This window comes from Suricata suricatta, chromosome 13 (genome assembly GCF_006229205.1).
Source record: "Suricata suricatta isolate VVHF042 chromosome 13, meerkat_22Aug2017_6uvM2_HiC, whole genome shotgun sequence".
NCBI lineage: Eukaryota > Metazoa > Chordata > Mammalia > Carnivora > Herpestidae > Suricata > Suricata suricatta.
Genome location: NC_043712.1, coordinates 80,312,009 through 80,339,509, shown reverse-complemented (window position 1 = coordinate 80,339,509; position 27,501 = coordinate 80,312,009). Strand labels below are relative to the sequence as shown.

The following is a 27,501-nucleotide window of genomic DNA, read 5'->3' as shown; positions in this document are numbered from 1 at the left end:
TGGTCCTTGGCTCGGGAAGGCCCGGGGTTCTCAAACTGATCTTCTGGCCTGAGGCGTCGCCCACTGCCTGAGGGGTCCCTGTCTCTGCCTTCGGTGATTGTCAAAGGTGGTGGGCTTCCGTACCTTGGAATCTCCCCACCTCCGAGTTTCTGATGACCCTGCCTGGCCACGTGCTGGGTGTTGATATTCAGAGGACACAGCCCCTTGCGCGGAGGAGACGGACAAGGACCTGAGCAGGGAAAGGCTGTGGCTGGGGAGCTTGGCTGGCACTGCAGAGAGGAGGGACGCTCCTGGGGTGGGGTGCTCCCGTCACCCTCGAGGATCCTCAGGAGGGCCCTCTCCCCGTTCTGGGGCTTACAGGATGATTAGGAGTCAGCTGGCTGGAGTGAGGGCAGCCGTGTCTCTGAGTCCCAGAGAGCAGAAAGCAAGGTGTGTCTGGGAACCGTAAGCCTCCGGAGTCCTGGAGGCTAACAGCGGAGAGGATTTCTTCCGGAAAACATAGACTCTGTCCCTCACTGTCAAGTTCAGCTAGGCGTGCTCTCTGCCGGGGCTCCCTGGATCGCAACACCTGCAGCTCCCATAAAGCACCTTCCCAGGAGACGATCTGGGCAGTCCACGTGACCCTCAAGGAGTGTGGAGATGGCCGGTCCTGATCCCCCACAGCTGCTGCTCAGGTGCACACCCCTCAGTCAGCCCCCATTTCCCTGCAGGCTGTCACCCATGGGTGGTTGCTTTCCTGGAAAATCCTCAAAAGACTCCCTCTCCCCAACCAGGGTGAGGATTTCCACCTGTTAATTTGCGTTGCATTTCTGGCGTGTTCGCTGTATGCCATGGCCACCACCATTTCTACCTATGAGGACACCGAAGCTCGCAGAAATGCAGTGACTTAGCCAAGCCACAGCATTAGGGGAAGCTGGAGTCAGGACCCGAACCCAGCTTGTCCACGCAAGACGCTCAAGCCTGTTCCAGGCTTCTGCACAGCCTCTTGAGTGCATTCCATGAGAAGTCCGCAAAGCAAGGCCACCTGCTGCAGTGGCGGGTAGTGTTCCTACTGGTCCATGTTCTGAGAGGTGGATGCCCAAGACGGGAGGGGAGAAGGGCCGGCCTGTGAGGGTCACAGGATTAAAAGGGTCAGAGCTGTGCTTTGGACCGGCTGTTCTCATGTTTGCAAGAAATGTCGCCACGGTGACCTCCAAGCCACCCCTCAGCCTGCCAGGGTTCGATTGCCGCCATCCCTGTTGCTACACAGGAGACTCACATCTGTGTTACATCTCATGTCCAGTGTCAATTTGCGTCTAGACCCCAATCAGGCAATAGCCCGTGAGAACTTCTTATGCAGTATGCGGTATGGGCATCAAATTCAGTTATTTTTTTGTTTTTGTTTTTTAATTTTTTATGTTTATTTATTATTGAGACAGAGAGAAACAGAGCATGAGTAGGGGAGGGGCAGAGAGAGAGGGAGACACAGAGTCCGAAGCAGGCTCCAGGCTCTGAGCTGTCAGCACAGAACCCGACACGGGGCTCGGACCCACAAACCATGAGATCATGACCTGAGCCGAAGTCAGACACTTAGCTGGCTGAGCCACCCAGGCGCTCCTCAAAATTCAGTTATTAACATCCACATCCAGCATGTAGATGTATATGCAGGTTAACTGATCACTTTCATTTGCATATAGTTTGTTCTATTTTTTTTAAATAAATCCTCATAGAAATAAGAGTCTCCTATAAACAAGAAACACTGCTCGCTCTGAGTATAGACACCTAGGCCCTAAGCAAGACGTCTAATTCAAGACACTTGAGCAGAGGGACCTGGAAATTTGTCTTTCCTGAGTACTCTGGGTGATCGCTGTTTTCAAGGCAATGTGGGAAGCCCCCCCCTCTTTGGAGAGGCCGAATAGTTAAGCACCAGCCCAGGCGGAAGTGGAAGGAAGCTTGTCCAAGCTTGTGTACGAGCTTAGGCCTTTCGGGACACTATCTGGACCCCCTCTAGAGGTCATCTTGCTGCAACTTTATAAACGTTTACATCATATGGGAGTCATTCCGCTGCTTATATTTGGATTGCAAATGCACATTTCATTTCATGAGGTTTAAAAACATCCCACAACTGTCTTATTTCATCCAGCTCGAAAATCACTTACAAGTGAATGATCATTTCTTTTTCTGACCCTTGGAACGTTGCTGTGGGATTTTGAGAGAAACTCAACTGCTAGCCTAGTGCTGGCTGAGGGTGGGGGGCGTGCGTGTCCCCATACCTGGCTTTCCAGATGGGCACGATTAATGGCGTTGGATACTGGCAGAGGAAACGTGAGCTAGCTGCAAGAATTTGGGGCGGAATGGTCAGAAATAAATTTGTAGGACCTTCTGAATGTCAGTATGGGGGATGCAGAAGGTTGGGGGGATAGAGTGGAGGAGAAGACGCAGGAAACCTTATGCAGGAAACTATTTAGGGCTCTGATGAGTTACAGCACCCTCCCTTACCCTCAGAACACACACATGCACACACATGTGCATACACACACATACATACATGCACATGATTGTTTACACATGCCCACCACCCACACATGCTCTCACTGACATGCAAGCACATGCATGCACACACACGCCCACAAGGTAACTTAATTCTCATTAGCTTTCTCAGCCCCCAGCCTGGGGCCTGCAGTATTCAGGGACTTGAAATTACACACCTGAAAACAATTATTAGCTCCCAAAATCCAGAAAACGGCAACACTGATGCAATTGACTGCCTAGTTTAATGTATATGAAACGCAATGTACCGTCACTTTGTCATTGAATTCAGTATCCAAGAAATCATCCTAGCACCGGAAAATCATTTGCGAGTGTAGCTTCTCATTTTGAAAGGACTCCTGAGTGCGCGTGATTGAGGAGAAATGTTGCCGACAGTCATTTAAATGAGTGACTGGTTGCCTTGTCATTTCGAAGACAGAATTATAAAAATCCTTTCAAGATCATTTTGGAGCAAAAAGTAGATTTTTATATGATATGTGGATGTATTTTAGTATGTTTGGTGTGGTGTGGGGTGAGGCCTCACATACACCTGCACACTCCCCAAGTTCTCCACCACCAAATGCTATTGGGCAGGCCACGTGGATGGGGGAAAAATAAAATGTTGCATTCAAATCCTTGTCTTCAACTATTCCAAGACTGTGATAGGCTTTTAGGTCCACCGTCAGTCCTGTGACTATTGAGCGTATGATCTACCCCTTGGTACATCAGGAACATGATCAGAGGACTTACCAGCAGTAGCTTCTACTCTGCCTACGTTCAGGTGAGGCTGATGGACAGCTGCTGCATACGGTTGCACAGGATGTACACTGTGTAAGGACGCCACAATCCAAGGGATCACTGTTCCTATTGAGGATACCTACATTTGAATATTTATTTTGACTGTGTTTTAGCAGATGGCATTAAAGTGCTCTTTTCTAAGAAAAGCAATGGGCCGCAACACTTTGGACACTGGAAATGACTGGATCTTGAAGAAGGCGTGCCTTTAGCACAAGGGTGCTGCTTGGGCTCTAGCTCAAGAAAGTGGTGCTCCTACTGCTCCATTTATCTTTGTCATCCCTTTACTGGGGGGCGGGACCTTGACCTTTCAAAGAGAATTGCTCCTTTCACACGAGACCGTACCCCCTGGTTCTCAGTGTCCGGAAGCCATCCCGTCTCCTCTTGACCCTGCCCTTCCTCCATGTTGACATTTCTCCGAAGTCCCCAGTGAGGCCCAGCAGTGGTCTTCATGCAGAATGGATCTACACACATAAACAATGAATATTCCGTGCCTCAAACTCTGAGAACGGAGACCAGCAGTTGAGTGGCCTTCTTATTTCCCTGGGGAGTCTCTGCTTTTCCAATCAGTTTCAGGAACTGTGTGTTCTTGCTGACCTATTTTGGTCTCTGTCCCCCAGGGACCACTAGGAAGAGGCTCTCTGAGGGAGAGCTGGTCTCAGCTGCCACCAGCACTGCTCAGGTTGCTCTGCATACAAGCAGCTGCTTTTCCTTCCTTGGTCCCCACTGACTCCCTGGGGACCAAACCCCAGGACCGGACTGCTCAGGGGAAGAGCGCTTGACTTGCTCGGTACCACAGAGCCTTGCTGTCAACCACACCCGCTCGCCGCACCCCTGGGCGGCCTGCCCCTCTCTGCTGAGCTCACAGCGTCTTGCAATCCAGGACCTGGGGGAGCATCTCTGCTTCCCTGCATGCCCTTCCGACTTCTCACATCCACCCTCTTCGGGAAGGCATCTTGCTGTGAATCCTTGATGTGACTTAAGATTATTCGACACATTCCTTCTCTCTTGCTCTTCAAAAGCGTTCAGTGCATGTTCAATGTCTTTTTGAAGGACACCCCTGCCACAGTCTTGTGAGGAATCTATTTCTTGGTCCATCTCACCTGGTACTTTCCAGTAGATGTTAAAAGAAACATCAGCCCCATAAGGTGCTCTTTGCAATCATAAGAAATGTGTACTTTACTCTGTTTGAAGTTTTATTGTGAAATAAGCATTTCAGTTCTCAGAAATCACACAAAAGGAAAGAGAGACCGGTTTTATCATAATCTCCTTCCTGTTCGTAATAAAATAATAGCTCTGGACTTGCTAAGCTAACATGCACTTAATTAGAAGTAAGGTAATCCATCTCTTCAGTCAACCCTTCCTATGCAAATCCCCCTGGAAATTCATCCACCATAACTTAATCTTAGCCTGAACTTTCAATGGTCTCATGTACTTGCTTCCATTGGTATTTGAAGGTCTTAGTTTTGGAATGTAAATTACATTTTATATCCATGTCAGAGGAGTCTGTACACTGGTAATATGCCTCTTCTGAAGGTCATGGCTCCTGCCGGGCATCCCTGACCACCCCGCTCCGTCTGTGGATTCCAGAAAGGAATCTGAGGGCGGGTGATGTTACTTGCTGTGTAGTGGTCGTTGTGTTCCCCTCTCCCCCACCCACACCTGTGTAAACAGTTCCTGTTGTCAACTCTCCTCAAATTACTCAGTTTGAGTGGATCATCTATTCCTGTTGGGACTCTGACTGACACAAAGAGTGTCCGCACCTAAGTGAACTATGCATACAAGGATCTGAAGCTGCATGATGCTTTGAGAAGATTCTAGAAGAATACTAGCTTGGTAGGGCGGGAGGATGGGGGAGGGGGCAGGAAGCAGCAGCTGTGGAGGCAACTATGCTTATAGCCCTCGCTGATGTCCCTGCCTTGCTTGGGGTGTTTGGAGCTTCCCAAGCATTACCCCATTGAGCCCTCCCATTGTCATTCCACTTCACAGGTGAAAGAAGTGGGCTTATTAAATTTCAGGAAGTTGGCCAGGATCTCAGAGCCAAGAAGGGTAGAGCTAGACAGAGACTCAGGCAGCCATGACTCAGAGCCCATCCTCCTGTGAAGGTGTTTGGACTTGATCCCACAGGCAGTCGTGTTTGCCTACCTTTCCTGTCCACTCAGCATTACCTTGGGTTGTGAAACTCATTTCCCATAAAAGACATCAACTTTTCCCCCCAACAGTTGCTTTCCTCATCAGCCTGTGTCATTAAACCAAAAGAAAGTTAAAGACAAATTAATGTTAGAGCAGAGTTTCATGGGGCATGGGCTTTCCTTATACTTATTGGCAAAATTAAACCCAGTGCTGAGTGACAGGTGGAAATCCTGGAAGCGTAGGTGCATTCTTGAATATGGGGTACCTATTAGGTGGATGGCTTCCTTTCCCTGATGAATGCTCATTTTATCAGAGCCATTTAGAGAGAGCCACTGGATGACTTGTTCTGACTTCCCTGGAAACCGCAACCCGGATCATCAATTAGGCCACAGGTCAGCGTTTTCCATGAGATAAAACACCAGGAGAATGACTTATGTGGTCTATTACATTCCCAAACCAACACGGACAGATGCTGCTCACATTCCCTGCGGGAACCCCACCAGATCGAAAGCTCTTTGTATCTCTGTGCAGACATCGCCTCTAAGAATTTTGAGTGCTTTGTGTCCAACAGTTTTTTTGTCTTCATTCTATCAAAGAACCAAGAACTAACTCCCTAAAGTGAGCTGAACTGGCAATCTCTATTAAGAACCATAGGCACAACCGGCGAATTCTTCTCTGTGCTGAATGATGGACAGGTTAGCAGGAGAAAAGGGAGGAGGAAATGCTTATATTGCACAGAATATAAGCACCATCTCTTAACTAAAAAAAGGAGGAAGGAAGAAAGGAAAGTTGGTTTTGAGGTTCATGTGTACAGGTGGAAAGACCTAAGAATCTCGGGAAACGGCCGGGCCAATTCATTATAGCGGCCATGGTCATTGGACTTCCTTTCTGCTTCTAGAGGCCTAACTATGGGAGAAGATCTTCCTAGTTCTTCTGTGCTCTGGTGGCACAGGCAGGTTCTGGATGGTTCTCTGAACCAGGTATCAGGCCTCTCCATTTAGTTATTTAGTCTCATTAATTCTCCAGAGTTGCAAATATCTGAATCCTTTTATTAGAAGTAGGAATGATATCTGCTAGGTTTTCTGTTTGAACCAGTGAGGGAGAAATAGCAATGGAATACCAGCAATCTAAGATACTATTGCAAGACAAAAATACATATTTAATTTCGTGTGTGTGTGTGTGTGTGTGTGTGTGTTGCAGTGTATGCATTGGGGACCTTGAATCACAGCTGTTTATTTGATGCTGTATAAACAATCAGTTTGTCCATTCCCCTACTGATGGACAATTTGGTTGCTTATGGTTTAGTTCATTTTCTCTCTCATCAACAGTATTGTAATAGATATTTTTGAACCATGCCTCCTTGTGCACACATATACCAGTTTCTCTAAGACAGTTACCAAGAGGTGGGCTTGCTGGGTCATAGAGTATTATTAACTCCATTAGGAATTCTCAAATTACCCTATAAAGTGAGTGTAGTAATTTACAATGCTGCCATCAATATTTGGGTTTCCATTTTCCTCTGACATTCCCACCAACACTTAGAATTATTAGGTTTTTTTTTACATGGTAAGTGTGATATTATGTCTGGTTTTTTAAATTTTTCATTTCCTTGACTTACTGTATATTTTTTTGTTGGCCAATTAATCTTCCTTCTCTGTGAATTGTGTGAGTCAATTGAGCTTTTTATAGTGGTTTTTGGGACTTCTTTATTTAAGTAGGCTACTAATCCTTCAGTTTCATGGATTGCAGGCTCCTCAGTCTACGACTTACCTCCTGATTTTTGGTGTCTTTGACAAATAGAAATTTTTACAAATTTTAACTAATTAAATTCATCCATCTTTCCTTTTATTTAGACCCAGCATGTGGACTATTCTGCTCATTCTTCTTTTCTTTCCCCCTTTCAAAATACTATGGGGATAGATTGCCAAAACTCTTCTGTCAAATTTAGACTGAAAAGATTTAAAATAACCAGTTAGGGTCAAAATAATCTCACAGAACACTGAGGTCCCTGTGACACTGCTGAAACTGACTCCAATATGAAATACCAGAGCAAGGAACAGATGTTTGCTGTAGGAAAACTGATAATACCATCCTCTTTCATCCTCTGCTTGTGGTATTAGCCACAGAATGGTGGTGTAGCATTATACAAATCCTAGCATACCCTGGGCTTTGTTCTTCTTTTGGAATGAGTATCCATTTATAGTCAGTGTACATTTATTTAATGTCCAAAGCCCAGATGTCCCTTCTCTCCTGTTTTATGGCACAGGATCAATAAGATTTCTATAATACCCTCCAGGAAAAGATGCTAATTGAATCCAGAAGAGAAAAAGAAAGAAGAGGTTTTAAGAAAGAGAAGAAGTTTTGTTTACTGTGACACATTATCTCCTAGGTTCAGGTTGTCACATCATTTCTTACTACTTTTTTTCTATAAGAGAGAATGGATTGATTCTAAATCTTCCAAGTGTATTCTATAGGCATTTTTAAAAAGCTTCAGTAAGGTGTCTACATAACCCAAAATTCAAAGCAAAACGAAAATACAAGATGGCAGTTCCCTTTCTGCTGCCAAGGAAGCCATCTCCTAGGAAGCTGGACGACTGCTGAATATTGTCTCTCTGTGCCTCAGCTTAGCTGGAATTCTTGGGACTTAAAACTCACCAGCCCTTGCCTTTCAACAATTTGTATTCTTTGAAAATAATTAGAACCAGAAACAGTTTACATCAAAGTATTCAAGCGTCAAGATTGTAAACAGACACTTGTTAATTCCCAGACATAGGGTTCCAGATTATTTACTAGCTTGGGAGTGTAAACCTGTGATTGTTTCAATTTTACATATTTTTCTCTTGAATCTTTGGTCAGTTTCCCAAAGCCATTTTTTTTCTTTTAAACAAAGTCAAGATCCTCAGAAATATGCCTGCCTTATGTTTCCTAACAAAACTTATAATCAAATTGAGAAGGATCCTATTTTTCCCCATAACACTTATCTAAAATGTAAGTGCAGAAGTTTCTAGATAAAGCAGCAAAGACCCTTGGGTTTGGGGTCCACCTTTGTTTGTTTTTCAAGTGGCCAAAAACTAGACGTTTAAAGGGAACATGAGACATGCCATTATCTCTTGGGTTTTGCTTGTAAATATTCTTTAAATGAAATGTCCATTTCCCTTTGAATTAAGTGAAAGATCCAAACCAAAGAACAGTGATCCTGTGGTAACTGTGTAGGGAATTTTGTGGTTGTTGGAGCCCTTTCATTTCATTATTTACTATCGCATTTGATCTTTACAACCTCTCTGATAAGACAGGCAGGGAGGGTGTTATTTAATATGTGAGTTTTGAGGTCTAGACCAGGCTGAGCTATTACAAGCCTCAGGACCAGGCGGCTTTCTACTCAAGTTTATATATGTTGTTGAAAAACTAATGTGATCATCTTAGCCCCCCAGTTTATATTTATTTTACCTGAAAGTGTGAATGGCTCCATCCAAAAGGTGAGTTCAGGAGTAGACTTTAGTGCCTGTGAGTTTAAGCCCTTCTCCCCCGGGGGCCTTTCACACCAGTAGCTCATAGTGAGGGTTTGAAAGACCAACAAGTTTGTCCCAGATCAGGACAATCCTGAGGCCTGGCTTACAATCCAGAGTCCCAGAGAGATCTTGGGATCTCTTGCACAGCTGTGCCTGAGATCACGCTATTGCTTGGTTTCCTCCCCTTCTCTGTCCTACACTCCCAGCCCTTACCCATCTCTCCATTATAAATTTTTTTTAATTAAAAAAAAATCTTTATTTAATTTTGAGAGAGAGGGAGAGTGTGTGTGTGAGCAGGGGAGGAACAGAGAGAATGGGAGACACAGAATCCGAAGGAGACTCCAGGCTCTGAGCTGTCGGCACAGAGCCCGATGTGCGGCTTGAACTTACAAACTACAAGATCATGCCCTGAACCAAAGTCAGACCCTTAACTAACTGAGCCACCCAGGCACCCCTCTCCACGGTAAACTTCTAGTAGAGGAACCTGGGTCCCAGGGCCTGTCTTTATGGACCCCCCTCTAAGACCCCTAGATGGCTAATACTCATTCTCTAGATCTCAGGTCAAATGTCACTCCTTAGGAATTCGTAACTAAAGTTCTCCCACCCCAACCGATGAGAATCTCCCCTTCATAGCACATCCTAATAAAATTTTTATATGTGTTGGTTAGTCTCTGGTCATAAGACACATAAGGCAGGAGCCACGGGTGTTTGATTTAACACTGTGTCCCAGTGCTTAGCATAGTAGCTCAGCGACAATCAATAAAGATTGATTCAATGGGGGGAGGGGAAGAGTACGCTTTAAGATGGCTATTGGAAGATAATGCCGAACTGAATTCTGCCTAATTCGTATTTGTGCGTTGAGTAGACTGTCTTAGAAATGCTTTTAAGATGCAAACTCAATTTCTTTACCTTAGAGCAGCCCCAGCCAGGAGTGCCAGACATCAAAGAAGGGACCTGGGAATGAACTCGTTGAGTGAAAATACTGACGGGCTGATTCGAGCAGTCCTGCGAGGCGTAAATGTCTGCTAGATATTAGCCAGCATATCCAGAACGCTCTCAAACCCCGTCTTCGGTAGTTTATTTCTTGGGATTACGTAAACCTGACCAATTCAAACATGCACTTAGTCATAAATACTGCAGTGGGCTTTTTCTTTTAAGTAAATGTTTATTGAAGTATAATGTACATCAAGAGAAAGACAACTCCAACATCACGCAAGGGCTTTTCACAAAGGAGTATTTCCATGCAACTACCATCTTGATCAAGCAGCAAAAGAGCACTCCTGAAGTTCCCTTGTTCCCTTTTCAATGCCTACTTCCTCCTTCCTCTCTAGAGAGAACGGCTGTCCTGACTTGTATCACCGGTGATTATCACAGATGTAACCACAGTCAAGTTGATGAACTCACTCATCCCTACACATAGTTCACATAGTTACTTCTTTTCGGATGAGAATGCTGCTCTCGGAACGTTTCGGGCGTACAGTATGTGTTACTAACTATAGTCACCATGCTGTAATGAGACCCTCAGAACTTACTCATCTTGACTGGACGTTTGTGCCCGTTGACCAACGTCTTCCCAGTTTCCTCACTGCGCTCCCCCCCCGCCCCCCCCCCCCGCCCCCAGGGCCTGACAACCATAAACCTATTCTCTGTTTCTGGGAGTCTGACTTTTCTTTAGATGCCATGTACAAGGGATACCATACAGTGTTTGTCTATTTCTGTCCGTCCGATTTCACATAGCAGAACGCCCTCCAGATCCCTCCACGTTGTCACATGTGGCAGGATTTCCTTCTTTTTTTTTTTTTTAATGGCTGAACAGTAATTGTATGTCACTACCACATCTTTTTTATCCACTATCTGTTAACAGACATGTAGGTTGTTTCCACATCTTGACTGCTGTAAACAGTCACGCAATGGACATGGATAGGGAGATATCTTTTGGGGATCCTGTTTTCATTTCCTTTGGGTATTTACTCACAAGTCAGATTGCTGGATCATGTGGTAGTTATTTTTAAGTTTTGAGGAACCTTCATACTATTTTCTATAGTGACTGTACCAATTTGCATTCCCAAAAGCAGTGTACAAGGGGTGCCTTCTCTCTACATCCTTGACAGCTCTTATCTATTGTCTTTTTAATAATAGCCATTCTAACAGGTTTGAGGTGATATCTCACTGTGGTTTTGATTTTGCATTTCCCTGATGATTAATGATGTTGAGCATCTTTATACATATCCGTTGGCCATTTGTGTGTCTTCTTCAGAAAAAAATGTCTACTCAGATCCTTTGCCTATTTTTTCTTATTGGATTGGTAGTTTTCTTGTTATTGAGCTGTAAGAGTTTCTTACATATTTTGGGTATTAACTCCTTATTGGATGTAGAGTTTGCAAATATTTTCTCCTGTCCCAGACGTTGTCTGTTCATTTTGTTGGTAGTTGCCTTTGCTATGCAGTAACTTTTTGGTTTATGTTGTCCTGCTTGTTTATTTTTGCTTTTATTGCCTGTGCTTTTGGTGTCATATCCAAAAAATAATTGCCTAGACCAATGTCAATGATTAGTTTTGTCTATTTTGAACTATGTGTCACTTGAATCATGTAACATATATTTGTCTATGCTGACTTCTTTAATTCAGTGCTGTATTTCTGTGATGCATTCGTATTTTTCTATGTAGTGGTAGTTTGTTCATTTTCTCTGTTCTATGCTATCCCTTTATGTAAATATGTCACATAAACAAATATACTGTAGTCAATACTGATTTGCATTCCTTTAGCAATACATGAATCCCCAGGATGTGGTAATAGCACTCTTGTGGGTGTGTCATATCTCATTGTGGTTTTATTTTATTATATTATTTATTTTCATTTTTAGTTTTAGGGAGAGAGTGCAAGCAGGGGAGAAGGCAGAGGGAGAGAGAGCATCGTAAGCAGGGTTCACACTCCGTGTGGAGCCCGACATGGGACTTGATCTCACAACCCTAGGATCATGACCTGAGCCAAAATTGAAAGTCAGATACTCAACTAGCTAGCCACCCAGGTGCCCCTTCATTATGGTTTTAATTTGCAGTTATCTGATCTCTACTGATGTTGAGCATCTTTTCATATGTTACTTGGTCAATTGAATATCCTCTTTGGTAAAGTGCCTGTTTAAGACTTTTGCTCAAAGCTTTCAAAATCAGTTATATGCTTTTTTTTTTAACTATATAAGAATCTTTTAAATGTAAACTGCATATAAATCTTTTGTTGGATAGATACGATGCAAATATCTTCTACTCTGTGCTGTTGTGGGGCTTTTAAAAAGAGGGCCAGGAGTTTGGTGTGTAGAAATTTGAATGATGAACCCTGCTTGGCTCTCAAGAAAGTGGACATTTGAAGATAAATCAAGGGAAGAGGAGCCTGGAGCTTGTTCTCTTTAAGTCTATTGCAGGTTTCTCGAAGTAGGATTCCAAGAGCGGCTGGGTATGCTTCATGTGCTTGATGTAATGAGTCATTGTTGACTTGGCTGTTCTCTCACGTGCTGCAGGAGTGTCATTAGTCACTGATATTCCAGCAGAGTGTACACATAATGACATAGTACTGCATAATTAGGTTCATAGATATTTGAATGACTTCTACAGTCATGCACTAGGCTGAAGGCACAAAAGTGGTATGTCAGCATCCTTTCGTTTGGTGAGATTTGGGGGCACTGTTAGGATGCTCTGGTATCCATTGTCTTATTTGATCACATCAAATAAGGGTAGGGTGATGGCCAGACCAGTAAAATAGGAAAATGTATTCTCCTGCTCCTCAAACCTTTGTTTTCAGTTAGCCATTGCCCTAATTCTGTAAGATCTTTATTTCCAAGAAATGCCTTTGTCTCGTCATGATAGCCTATTAACATCTTACGAAATTCTCTTTCTTAAAATGACTAATTTAAATAAAACATGCAGAAATGACTTAGTTATATTTTTAGGAAACTACAGGAAAAAAAGAAGACCACAACACCGAGACGCTTTGTCCTCTGCCATCCACGGACATTCCTTAAATAGTAGATATTAGTCAACTGAAATCATACAGAAATTTTTAAGGGCAAATCTGACAAGGTGCTAGATTATCCTCAACTTTGAAGAGCCATAAAAGTCCATACGATGTAGTTCCTACCCCAAAGAACTTGTAATACATTGGTGGTGATTGTAGTGTGCATCTTTGTGTGGAAGAAAAGTTTAAGGATGTGACAAATCAGCAATGCCAACATGAACATAAAGACCCATCCCGAGTGAGAGGAAACATAGTGGCCAGAAGGGTTCCTTGGGATTTATTATAATGAAAAGGAACGGTTGTATTCATTAGGATAATGGAGGCGATACTACAATACTAATCCCAAAACATATAATCACTCAAACACAGCAAAAGGTTCTCAGGCATCAAAAGTTAAAAAGAGGTGTTCCTGATTGGTGGTTGATTCTGCTCCAAATGGCCATTTAGAGACCTGGATCCTTCATATGGTGGGTCTACCATCTTCAACAGATAGCTTCCAGGTTTGCTAGGCTTGTCCACGTTAAGCTGGCAGAAGGAGAAAGAACATGGAGGATGGAAGTTTTAATAGCCAGATCTGAATGTCATTTCCACTCAAGTTCCACTGGCTGGAACTCCACCATGTGGCCCGCAGCTAACTGTGAGGGAGGTCAGGGAGTGTAATCCAACCCAGAGGAGGTTGGTTTGTTGGTCACCTGGCAGCGTTGCTGCAAGCTTCATGGTGGCAGGGCATTGCCGGTAGGTCTTGAAGCAATGTGAAGTATTTCAACAGCGATTGGAAAGCATTAATCCAGGTAAAATGAAAAGCATGAGAAAGCACACAGGAGTCGTTTATGACAGCAAAAAGGGAAGAACGCATTTGGAAAATTAGAAATGGTCCGGTTAATGGGAGCTTGGAGTGACGTGCATGATTCCCACCTGAAGCCACTATTTTAAAGGTTTAAAAGGCATCCTCAGGGGCACCTGGGTGGCTCAGTCGGTTAAGCCTCCGACTTCGGCTCAGGTCAGATCTCACGTTTGTGGGTTCGAGCCCCGCGTCGGGCTCTGTGCTGACAGCTAGCTCAGAGCCTGGAGCTGCTTCCGGTCCTGTGTCTCCTTCTCTCTCTGCCCCTCCCCCTCCTCCTCCCTCTCCCCCTCTCATGCTCTGTCTCTCTGTATCAAAAATAAATAAAACATTAAAAAAAAAGGCATCCTCAGAAGCTTACATCCACCGTGGGTGTTTTGTTTTGTTTAGAACTACTGGAACTCAACTCCCACATGCAGAACAGTTGGGATTGAGATTGATTTTCTTTCTTTTGCTTCATACTCTGGTCTTTCCTAGAAAGTGAGTTCTTGTGTTTGTTTCTGACATGTGGTGGCAGCGGTCAAAGGGGGTAAAGACCCTCAGCTTGAGCAGCTCCATTTTGAGCTTTCAGAAAATCTCCAGGGGGTCTCCTGTGGAAGAAAAAACAATCTAGAGCATGCTATCTGCTGAATGCTGTGTTTGGGCTGGATCCCAAGTTCGGTAGAGGGAGGAGGGAGGCGAATTCCTCTCTGACTCTAGGACACAATCAGCTCATACTCTGGATCCTGGAATGTAATTACCCATATTGTTATCTTAGCTCTAATGGCTGGGGTTGAGGCTCCTAATTAAGGAAGTATCTGGTCCTTCAAACACCCAGCCTCGGCCTTCAATCGCGTGACCTCCCGACAGTGATTAATTGGGAAGGGTGGGAGCTAGGGAAATCCTTTCCCCTCCCTTCAGATCTGCCAACTTGGCTTTGAACCCGCAAGAATGTTTTAGCCAAGAAATATATATCCCCACACTCTCCACCCTTTTTCTGGCTCTTATGTCTGCTCCATGCTGCACATTCTGTTTGACAATTATATATACTCATATTTGCTAAATTAATTTTGACCTAGGCTTTACTCTGTGCTGACTCTGGGAAGCTTCTGTGTGACTTCTGATACCTCCTTTGTTTAGCTTCTGACTGTGAAATTAATGACTCTGAAAATTTACCTTTGATCTACAGTTTGGGGAAGATTTCTTCCATTGTTCCCACCAGGATATAAGTGTGATTGTATATCTTTCTTAGACCATTAAAAAAAAAAACCCACAGCAGAACCTTTGATGTAACCCTGGAACATCTAAAAAGTGCTTCTTTTCAAAGCAAACTTGAAAGAGATTGAGCACAAAATTTTGCAAGATCTTGAACACATCAACTATATTTGGTATTAGGAAAAGGAAGGCGTTTGCTTTCCGGTGGCAAGAGTTTCTAAATATTTTTCCCCCTTCTGGCTGACCACAAAGTAAAAACCTAAAAAATCATTATTACATTGTGTCCTTTGTCCTTTGACTATCTTTCTTCCTCTTCTTCACCAAGATACCCTCACTGATTCCTCTTCCTGGCCACCTTCTGTGATTTACAGCCTTTGAAAAATAAGTGTTACTAGTGGCAGGCATCTGCTGTTTTTGTTTTTTGTTGCTTGCTTGTGGAAGAAGACGAACTTTGTTAGGTCAATGGTGCAGTACCGGGTCATTCCCAAACGTACTCTGAGATCTACGTATCTCTTAAAATATTGGGGAGACAACATGGTCTCATGGAATGGAACATGAGCGGAAATTAAGCAGATGTGGATCCAAAGTCTAGCTTTGCCTCTTACCTCTGCAACATCTTAAACAAACACGTGACCTCTCCACTCTTCTGAGCCTGAACTGTGATGGCATCGATTAGTTTTAGCTGTTCTTGAATCTTATCTAAATGGAACAGTACAGTATCTGTTTTCTTGTTCCCCATTTATTTTATGTGATAGAATGTTGGTGAGATTCATTTGCGTGATTGCAGGTAGCAGTCATGTGCTCAGTGACATTTAGTAGTGCATTCTTCGTCACACGTCCTCTGTCTGTTCTACTCAGGGGGCATTGGGGTTGTTTCAGTTCTTCTGAATTTTGTGATTCTATGATCACTTTTTGTAAACTCTTGTGTGCATCCTCTGTTGAGTCGTGTCATACACTGGGTTCCCCAGGAAGCAACTCTGTGAGAGATTGGCTTGCAGGAATTTATTCCTTTCTGCCATGGAGATCAAGTGTGTCCTCAAAAGCAGCACCTGTGTGGGAGTGAGAAGGGGATTGGACAGAGAGAGAGAGAAGTTGGACTGCAGTGCAGTCTGGCAAAGGCCTCAGGTAACCCATGGGGAGCTCTTGAGCTGAAATGGCCCTACAGAGTTGGGCCAAAGGGACCTTTATATATCCCGCATCGACCAGTCATTGGATGTGGGCTGACCCAGGAATGGGAGCATGATATTTTTTAACTTTATTTATTTATTTTGAGAGAGATAGAGACAGGATGATCAGGGGATGTGAGAGAGAGGGCGGGGGAGGCAGAGAATCCTAAGTAGACTCCATGCTGCCGGCTGCAGAGCCTGAGGCGGGGCTGGAACCCACAAACTGTGAGGTCATGACCTGAGCTGGAACCCTGAATCAGATACATAACCGAATGAGCCACCTGGGCACCCCAAAGGGAGCGTGATTTGGGGTGAGATCTCTCACTTTGGCACAGAGTAGGGGGCATATCTGTGAGCTGTTAGCCGACAACATTTCTAGCAGCTGGTAGAATAAGTGTTTCAATCCTTAAAAGTCCTACTGTGTGTGTGTGTGTGTGTGTGTGTGTGTGTGTGTGTGTGCGTGCACATGTGCAGTGAAGAACTGTGTGTCAGAGTGTCCACTGCATGTCATTAGTGTTTCTAAAAGTTGAATTGCTGGTTCAAAGGATATGTGTATATACATCTTTAGTAGATACTGTCAAACAATATTCCAAAGTGTTTGTACCCAAACTCCCTCTTAATTTACGTTCTGAAATCCCCAAGTGGGATCTTACCATAAAGATAAAGAAACATTTATAGAAGGGACACATAAATGACAATATTCCATACATTAACTTAATATTTTCTATGTTATGGAGAAAACAAAACTGAGAACCATTGGAATAGCCCATTTATCATTTTCTGCCTTATGGCTTAACATCCTGAAAAATGTCATCACTGTCCAGAATGTTCTGAAATCTAGTTATGGAGTTGATAAATTCTAAAGCCTTCTTTCTGTGCTGAGAAAAGAAAGGAAAAGAGATATATGAATTGACTGTTGCCTTGAATTTAATTTTCCAGAGTGGCCAAATCGATGAAGGTTCCTGTGTATGAGACCCCAGCCGGATGGAGATTCTTCTCGAATCTGATGGACTCAGGACGGTGCTCTCTGTGTGGAGAAGAGAGCTTTGGCACTGGTAGGTTTTGCTGGGGTGATGTTATTGGAGAGGGGGCTGCCGCACTCTGGGGCCCCAGTTTGGAGACCTGTGACCGCACTGTGAACCAAAGGCTAGAGGAAGAGATAATTAGAGGGAAAAAATTTTAAAGAAACCTGGTAGGATATGTGCTATGATACCCTCATCTCTTCTGTCCATTTTTCCCCTCCTTTAAAAAAAATTCCATTTTAGGGGCACCTAGGTGGCTCAGCTGGTTAAGCCTGAGACTTCAGCTCAGGTCATGATCTCATGGTCTGTGTGTTCAAGCCCCATGTCAGGCTGAGGCTGGAGAGACAGCTGAGAGCCTGGAGCCCGCTTTGGATTCTGTGTCTCCCTCTCTTTCTGCCCCTCCCCCACTCATGCTCTGTCTCTCACTCTCTCTCAAAAATAAACAAACATTAAAAAATTCCATTTAGGGGCGCCTGGATGGCTCAGTCGGTTAAACATCTGGCTTCAGCTCAGGTCAAGATCTCACGTTCGTGGGTTCGAGCCCCGCGTCGGGCTGTGTGCTGACAGCTAGCTCAGAGCCTGGAGCCTTCTTTGGATTCTGTGTCTTCCTGTCTCTCTGCCCCTCCCCCTCTCATGCTCTGTCTCTTTTTCAAAAATAAATAAAAACATTAAAAAAAATTTTTTAATTCCATTTTTGGATCAGATGTAATTCTATTTTAAAATTTTTGAGGGACCTCCATTCTGTTTCCCATGGCAGCTTCACCAGTTCCCACCAACAATGTGCGAGGGCTCCGCTTTCTCCACATCCTCACCAATGCCTGTTGTTTCCAGTGATGTTGATTTTAGTCATTCTGACAGGTGTGTGGTGACGTCTCATTGTGATTTTGATTTACATTTCCCTGATGACTCGTGATGTTGACCATCTTTTTGTATGTCTGTTGGCCATCTGCATGTCTTCTTTGGAAAAATCTCCCTTCCAGTCATCTGCCCATATTGTAATCAGATTGTGTGGGTTTTGTTTTGGTTTTTGTTTTAATCTTTATATATTTTGGATACTTACCCCTTATCAGATATATTGTTTGGGGATATCTTCTCCCATTCAGTAGGTTGCCTTTTAGTTTAGTTCATGGTTTCCTTCACTGTGCAGAAGCTTTTATTTTGATGTAGTCTCAATAGTTTATTTTTGCTTTTGTTTCCCTTGCCTCAGAAGACATATCTAGGAAAATGTTGCTATGGCCCATGTCAGAGAAACTGTCTGTTTTCTAGGATTTTTATGGTTTCAAGTCACACACTTAGGTCTTTAATCCATTTGGAGTTTGATTTTGTGTATGCTGTATGTTTACCCAAAGGAAATGAAAATGCTAATTTGAAAAGATATAATCACCTCTATTTTCACTGCAGCATTACTGACAAATGGAAGCAAAGCAAGTATCCATTGACAAATGAATGGATAAGGAAGATGGGGTGTGGGCTGTGTGTGTGTGTGTGTGTGTGTGTGAAGGAATATCACATAGCCATAAAGAGGATGAGATTGTTCCATTTGCCACAACATGAGTAGACCTAGAAAGCATTATGTTAAATGAAATGTCAGACTGAGAAACAGAAATACTATATGCCTTCACTCATATGTGGAATCTAAAACTAGTTTTTTGGTCTTTTGACTAAGATCACATGTGGAATCTAAAAAATAAAACAAATCAACAAACAAATGAATAACAAAATCACCAAGGATCTATCCATTGGTGAATGGTACACACACACACACACACACACACACACACACACACACAGAGTGGAATATTACTCAGCCATAAGAAGAATGAGACCTTGCCTTTGGCAACAATGTGGATGGACCCAAAGGTATAGCACTAAGTGAAATAGGCCAATCAGAAAAAAGCAAGTACTGTATGATTTCACTCATATGTAAAATTTGAGAAACAAAAGTGATTAAAGAACAAAAGAGTCAAAAAACCCTCTAGTCTTCTGTTTTAAAATTCTTTATTCTTGAGAGAGAGAGAGAGCAAGTTGGGGAGGGGCAGAGAGAGAGGGAGACAGAGAATTCCAAGCAGGCTTTATACTGTCAGTGCAGAGCCCGACGTGGGGCTCATGAACATTGAGATCATGACCGGAGCTGAAATCAAGAGGCGGACACTTAACCAACTGAGCCGCCCAGGTACCCCACCCAAAACCCAGACTTAAATACAAAGAACAAATTGGTGGTTGCCAGAGGGAAGGAGGAGGGGGAGCCACAGGCAAAGTAAGTGGAGGGAAGTGGGAGATCCAGGGCCCCAGTTATGGAATGAATAAATCACCGGGATGAAAGGCACAGCATAGGGAACACAATGGCATTGTGATGGCGCTGTATGGAGACAGGTGGTAGCTACATTTGGGGCAGGCATAGCATAACGTAGAGCGAGGTGAATCACCGAAACTAGTGTACACTGTGGTCAGCTGTACTCAAATAAAAATATTTTAAAATTTCCATTTCTTTACCTAATTTTCTATTGTGGCAATTTAAAAAATGTATGAAAATAGAGGGAATATCATATCAAAACCCCATTTGCTATCACCTAGTTTTGACCATCATCAATTTATGGTCAATCTTGCTTTATCTTTACTTTCATCTCTAAGGTGAGGTTTCCTCTCTGATTAGTGTGAAACAATCCCTAGTGTGAATCTTTAAGTACAAGGGCTACTGAGGAAAAAATATGTTATACCATAATACCATTGTCACACCTACATTGTGAAAAAATTGTTTCTTTTTTCAGTATTTTAAAGATGTTTCCTCATTTTCTTCTGGCTTCCATGCTTTCTAAGAAGGGTACTCCACTTCCTGTCTTTGTTCCTCGGTGTTTAAATTCTTCTCAATCTCTACCTCTGGCTGCCTCCAATAATTTATTTTTATGTTTCATTTTCAACAGTTTAATTATAATATATTTAGGTACTTACTTAACCTTGCTTGGGTGTTGGATTCTTGGATCTATTGCTTATTGTCTTTCATTAATTTTAGAACATGCTCAGCCATTATGTTTTTGTTTTAATGATTTTTATAATATTTTATTGTCAAATTGGTTTCCATATAACACCCAGTGCTTTTCCCCACAAGTGCCCTCCTCCATGCCCATCCCCCCCTTCTGCCCCTCCCCTTCCCCCTTAAGCCCTTGGTTCCTTTTCAGTATTCAATAGTCTCTCATGATTTGTGTCCCTCTCTCTCCCCAGCTCTCTTTCCCTCTTCCCCTCCCTATGGCTCTCTGTTAGGTTTTAAATACTTCTCCTTCCTCATTCTCTCTCTCTCTCCTTCTGGGGTTCTGATTATACATGGGTTAGATGACTTGTGACCATATGTTGTCTCAAAGCTCTTACATGTGCTGTTTAGTTTTATTTACTTTTTTCCCCTTTGCGTTTCAGTTTAGATCATCTCTACTGTCATTATCTTTAAGTTATGGATTCTTTCTTTAGCTGTGTCCAATCTTCTGATGAGCCTAGTGAAGGAATTCTTCATCTCTGACTTTTTGCTTCTAGCATTTCTCTTTGACTCTTTATGTAATTTTCATCTCAGTGATAAAATTCCTCATCTACTTATGTATGTATTTATCTTTTCCATTAGATCATTTAACATATTACACAGAGTTATTTCAATCTCCCTGTATGTTATTTGCAATATCTGGCGTATCTCTGACTCTGGTTCTCTTGACTGCTTTATCTCTTGATAAAGCAATGGTTTACTCTTTTGCGCTTTTTGTGTATCTCATAATTTTTCATCGAAGGCTAGAAAGTATGTATATAAGAACAGTAAAGACTCAAATAACATTTATACACAGAGGTGGGCTTATCCCTTCTTTTATCTGACCATTACTGTGCAAGGTTAAATTTAACCAGGAGGTGAGCTGGGTTTGGATTTTATTGTTTCTATTATAATTTTTAGTGTTGCACAGGGTTCACATTCTTCCATAAGTGGGGTATTTTACTGTGTGCTAAAAGAAGGAAGGGGTGCTGGAGGAGAGTTTGCAGTGTTTTCCTTTCAATGGTTACCATGTCTGTGATCAGAGATAGACCTCTATCATCAGGTGCTTGAACTCCAAGGAGAGAGGGTTTCTGCTTCAATTCTTATTCCAGTAGCAATGGATTTCTTGCATGGGCTTTTGGGATGAGAGAGTTTGCAACTTGTACTTCCAAGTTTAACCCTTTTGTTTCCTATGAAAGAAAGGTTTGGGGAAACTGGAAGGGCTTCATGCTTGTGTCTCAGGAGCTGCTCATTACCTGCGTGGCTGCACCACCATGTGTCTCTCTATTTCCGGTCTTTTCTGTGACCACCCAGGGAAGGCTTGTGGGAAATCACTGGGAAGTGTGTCCCTTGTATCTGGGACTCCAAGCAGTTTTAAACTAACATGACCAGTGATACTTGGCCTTTAAGAATTGTTGAGACTCTTTTGTGACTTCTTATTTTTCACTTCTATGGAGGTATCCTTTTTCCTGTGCTCTGCCGAAGGGGAGATCGTTTTGTGTTCTGTTTCTTCTTGAAAGGGGTTGTCATTTTTTATAATTCACTTTATTTGCCTTGATACCACAGATTTCTGATGAGTTCAAGAAAATCTATGATTTGGTAGGGTTCTGGGCTTATTACTGGGATAAGAGTGGCATTCTCTTGGAGATTCTGTATCCTAAACAGAAATGCAGAAGTGGAACTCCAAAAGTAATTTTTTAGTAATTTTTCTCCTATTCTCACCCCTTCCTTAATGTTTTTTTTTCTAGTTGGGATCCAAAGATCCTACTATTATAACTGATTGATATCTATTGAGTATCTTCTATCTTTTATTGTTTTTAATGTTTATTTATCTATTTTGAGAGAGAGAGAGCAAGGGGACAGGGAGAGGCAGAGAGAGAGGGAGAGGGAGAAAGAGAGAGAATCCCAACTAGACTCACACTGTCAGTGCAGAGCCTGATGTGAAGCTTGAACCCACAAACTGAGATCATGACCTGTGCCAAAACCAAGAGTTGGATGCTTGGTGACTAAGCCAACCAGATGTCCCCTCTCTTAAGTATCTTTTAATTGATCTCCCTTTCACATGTTCTCTCACTTATTAATTGAAGAAACTGGGCCATATGTCCTACAGAGCTTTTAATGTCTTTGATTTTAATATTGATACTCTCACTTTTATTTCTAATTTCTTTGGGGCATATTTATATAAGGAGAAGCTATTGATTAATACGCCTTGTCTCTGGTATGCAACCACCTTAGTACATTCTATTATGAATAGATATTTTCTCTTCTAGCATTTTCTTTTCTAAAAACTCTACAATCTCTTACGATTTTTTAAGGTATAAGTCATATAATCTATGACTGAAAGATTTTTTATGTTTCCTTTTCTAGCATTTATGCCTTTTATGCCATATTCTTATTGTATCAGGCATAATCTTCAAAATTATATTAAATAATAATAATTGTGATAATTCATGACTTTAAAGGAAATGGATTTAATATTTTACCATCTGTTTTGGTGATTGCTCTTTGGTGTGGGTAAAGTCTTTATCAGGTTTATGTAGATAATTTTTCCTATTCTCATTTTAGTTAGAATCTTATTAGAAACAACTACTAGATTTATCAGGTACCCTTTCAGGATCTAGTGATATACTAATACTTGCTTTTCTATTTTATTATGAATGTAACAAAATATCATGATTGATTTGCTGATATCAAACCATCCTTGAATTCCTGAGAATAAGTCCTATTTGGTCATGTTCAAACAGATTGCAGTAAAACACTTTAACTGGTCATAATGACAGTATTTCAGGATATGTTGGGGTTCCTGAAGAAATTCATCCTGGGCAATTTTCTTCTCTTATTTAAACTGGTTAGACCCTAATAGCTTTACTGTTAATGGTCTGAGAGGGATGACATGCATTTTTGTTCCTTTGGGAAAAGAGAGACCATATCAAACTCTCTCAAGTGCTACTGATTAGATTCTGAATGTATGGCTGGCAGTTGTGCTTAGGCTGGACAAAGCTGTGACACCTTCTCTCTGCTGAGGCCCTAACACATCTGACAGTTTCCTTCCTCTTTGGTGTTCTGTGTGTTTAAACCAGTGACTGTGACTCAACAAATCAGGCATTATATATTATATATCATAATTCTCCCTGCCGGTTATTAAAATAACACCAATCTAGCAACTGGAATGGAAACTGGCAAGCCCAGCTTATCCCTCCCTCTCTCTTTTGTCTTTGTCAGCACTTATTGAGTGCCTACAATATACCACATATTTATAGTCTTTAAAATTGCAGGATACAATAGTACATTCATAAGCCGTATTATACCCTTAGTAATAAATATTTGCTGACTTCAATTTAATAAACATTTATTCAGTACTTACAGAGTACAAAGCCCTGAACTAGACGGTATTTAGAATACACGTGCTTAAGATCACAGTTCTTTGGTTACATCATTAGAGAGATGCACAGACAACTCTTCTACAATGCAGAAACTTTACGTTTCCACAATGGAGGAACAGAAAAATCACTGCAGGAGATGTGAAAATACTTTGGGATTGGAGGTTCAAAGGAGACTTCAAGAAAGAGATGGGAGCTGGACTAGTTTTTAAAGAACAGGAAGGATTTGTACACAGAGATGAAAGGGCCCAGCCTTGCCAAATGGAGGGATCGATGCCAAGAAAAAAAGAAGAGGTCGGAGAGCAGCAGACATATGTTACCAGTAGCCAGTTGTTTGTCCAAAGGGGTGTTTCCCAAATGTGAATCAAGACTCATTTGGGGTCATGAGGTTAGTGCGATGTCATGAGCAGCTTTTGAAACACAATGGAGTAGACTAGAAACCTGTTGGAATGCATTGTGTCTAGTCAAGGTAAATATTTATTCTGAGAAGTATGTTGACATAAATATGCACTCAAGTATCTATGCATGTACTCGGTCTCCTTATAATGTGTGCTTATTGTGGGTTGTGGGCAAAAATTTCTGGAAAAGACTGGCCTATCTTGGAGTCAGCGAACGTTTCTCTAAAGGGCTTGGATGGTAAATACTTGAGGTTTTGCAGACTACGAGGATGTACACTGCCTCTTTCATAGTTACTCCACGCTGCCACTGTAGTGCAAACCCAGCCATAGACAATACATACATAAATAAGGAAGGCTGCGTTTCCATAAAAACTTACTTAGGGAAACAGGCAAACCTCCGATGTGTAGGGTAGGTTAGAGGAGGGATTGTCAAGCAGTACCGGAAACAGGTGGAGAGAGACCAGTTCAGGAAGCCCTCCACCTGCCTAGCCTAGACACTGGGGCATGATCTGACCAGAACTAGGAAACAGTGTTCTTCACTGGAGGGACATCTGCTTGCAGACACCTTTTAGAGCCTGATGTGGGGTTCAAACTCACAAACCGTGAGATCATGACCTGAGCCAAAACCAATAGTTGGGTGCTTAACCGACTGAGCCACCCAGGCTCCCCTGCTCAAAGACACCTCTCAGCAAACTTTACTTTCAGACAGTTATGCAGATTCAAACTTGTAGGCTGGCCAGAAGGGAATTTTAAAAGTCTCTTGCAGTCATACTTAGTTACCATTTTTCCTTTTAAGGAGTATAAGATATTGCCTCCTCCACCATTCTTCAGGTTCAGGTGACATTAGCCTCATTAGCCTGATTTGACAGATAAAGCGCCTGGGCCCAGAGGAAGTTAAGTGACTCACCCAGGCCCCCAGGGCTTGGAAAATGTCCCCTCGTGCATTACATTACAGTTGAACTGAAAGACTGTTTCCTGCCCCACGCCATGTGCTCTTTTCCACCATGCCCATCCGTCTTTCTGATGAAAGCAATGACTAATTCTACTCTCCAAGCACTCAATGGTAAAGGACTGTTAGGGGGCCTGAGTAGCTGGACCGCTTAGTCTTGCAAGGAGAAGATAGCTTCATTCTGCTCTTAATCTGGGCTATATTAATGCCAGTTTTTCAGAAGCACTGAGCTGGTATGTCGGAATCTCCTGGGACACTTGCTGAAAATACATATTTTCTATCCTACCCTTACTTGGAATATTGGGAAAGGTGGAGCCTGAGAATCTGCATTTTAAATAAATATCCTTATTTGGTTTTTTAAAGTTTATTGATTTTTGAGAGTGAGAGAGCGTGCGTGCATGTGTGGGGGAGAGGCAGAGAGAGAGGAGAGAGAGAATCCTAAGCAGGCTCTACACTGATAGTGCAGAGCCCTATGCAGGGCTTTAACTCATGAACCATGAGATCATGACCTGAACTGAAATCAAGAGTCAGACACTCAACCGACTTAGTCATCCAGGGGCCCTTGTGATTTTGATGTGCTGTCAAGAGTAGAAAATAGTGTTCTAATGAAAACCAGTATTTTTGTTTTCTTTAGGAACGGTAGAAAGAGTATGCTTGGGGTGCCAGGGGGTGTGGTCCAGGAAGTCTAGAAGCCCCAAAATGTGAGGCTGATAAGTATATTCAAGACCCTTACCTGTCAGTTACAAACAAGCCTCATGGCCTCTCTGACCCTCAGGTCCTCTCTGTAAAAGTCAGCTGATCACAGGACCTCCCTACTTACCTTGAGACATGATTTTCAGAAACAAGTGAGCTAACTAAGGGAGGAGAAGGTGACAGATGGAAAGGTTTTAGACCTGAGACTGGGGAGGTGCTTCTAAAAGTATCCAAGCTTTCTGGAGTAGAGGCCTTTTTCGGTGTCCCTGGGGCATGGAGCTGTGTACCAACCAGGAATGCATAGTTTGGTGCCAAGAGAACATGAAAATATGAATCTGACTCAGGCGCAAGAATGTTAAGCTTTTTCTTTCCAAGATAGCAAGATATATCCTGAGTGGCAGTTTCCCATGCCAGCCTTCTGAGCTCCTAGAACTTTCCAAAGTAACAAGTTGGTAATAGGATCAGAGTTCAAGCTTCTCTCCTATGGAAAGGTCCAGATCCTGGACAATTGGAAACCTGTATATATTGCTCTGTCAGAAAACCAGTCACTTAAAGAAGCCAGATCATCTTTTGTGCTAGGACGGGTACTCCCCCACTTCCTGGCAAGGGCCTTGAAAAACTACTTTGTAGAGAGAAGGGATGTTTTATAAATTCTTATACCTGAAGAGAAGAAACTTATTCATCTAAATGGCATTCTGGCTACTTTCCTAAACTTTCAACTTTGAATGAACCTGGACTTGTTCTCATACACAAAAGGGGATACATGAAGCAACTAAAGCTAAGATCAGTAAAACCAAAATTTTGGAAGACTTTTAGGCATTTGTTGATCATGTTCTATTGGTTTCTATCATTGACATCAATTTTCTAAGAAATTATACCATTTTGAGAATGTTTGAATTGTCGCAGCCCAAAGCTTCTCCCCTTGCAGGCAAGGCAGAAGAATTACTATGTTCATGAAAGCCTGGGCAAGCTCCAAGCTTGAACACCATCTTGAAAATTTCTATTATTTTTGTTTTATATTTTTTAACGTTTTATTTATTTTTTTGATACAGAGAGAGACAGAGCATGAGAGGGGGAGGGGTAGAGAGAGAAGGAGACACAGAACCGGAAGCAGGCTCCAGGCTCTGAGCTAGCTGTCAGCACAGAGCCTGATGCGGGGCTCGAACCCACAAACGTGAGATCTGACCTGAGCTGAAGTCGGAGGCTTAACTGACTGAGCCACCCAGGCACCCCTATTTTATATTTTAAAAAAGCTAATGTCAGCAGCCATACAAGTTTTTCAAATCGAGCAATACAACAATGTCTATTGTTTCCAAGAATGTTCTCTCTGTTGTTTTTCACAATAATAATAATCTCTTTGAACAAGAAGTGTGTACCAGAGTCTTGCTGTGCTTTTTGTATGCACCCATTTCTTTTTGAAGATTTGGAATTGAATCCAGGTCTCCCGGCACCAATATGACTTGTCCATCAATGTCACACCAACTTTGTCCACTGTGAACTTTGGAGGTTGGCCTGGTGCTCTTGAAGTTGGCTATTTTTATATCTGCTCAGCCTCCCGCACAAAAGGGAGAGACCCAGAGTATGTGTGTATTCCATGTCACAAGAAATTTCTAATTTTTGAGATAGGTTCAATCCCTCTGCTTGCCATGCAGAAATTCTAAATGCCCCAAGGACAGGGGCCATGACTATTTTGTTCAACTCTATTTCTTTGGTATATGGCAGGCCTTGAATGTTTGCAGGACAGGATGGGTGGAAGGATAGAAAGAGGCGTGAAAGAATGGAAGTTAAGGTAGGAAGAAGAAATAAAGGATCGAAGGAAGGCTGGAAAGATGGATGGAAAGTAGATGGATGGAAAGAAAGAAATAAGGAGGAAATGAAGAATTTACATTTTGGTTTTTTTCT

The 27,501-nt window shown here is 42.6% G+C and overlaps 1 protein-coding gene across 1 annotated transcript in view; it reads left to right on the top strand.

Moving 5' to 3' along the window:
* The window catches only part of LOC115275968 (phosphoglucomutase-like protein 5), a 149,692-nt gene that overhangs the window by 56,320 nt on the left and 65,871 nt on the right, over positions 1-27,501 (top strand). The window contains exon 3 of the mRNA XM_029919681.1: positions 17,093-17,208. Within this exon, the coding sequence (XP_029775541.1) occupies positions 17,093-17,208 (116 nt within the window). The remainder of the gene's footprint in view (positions 1-17,092; positions 17,209-27,501) is intronic.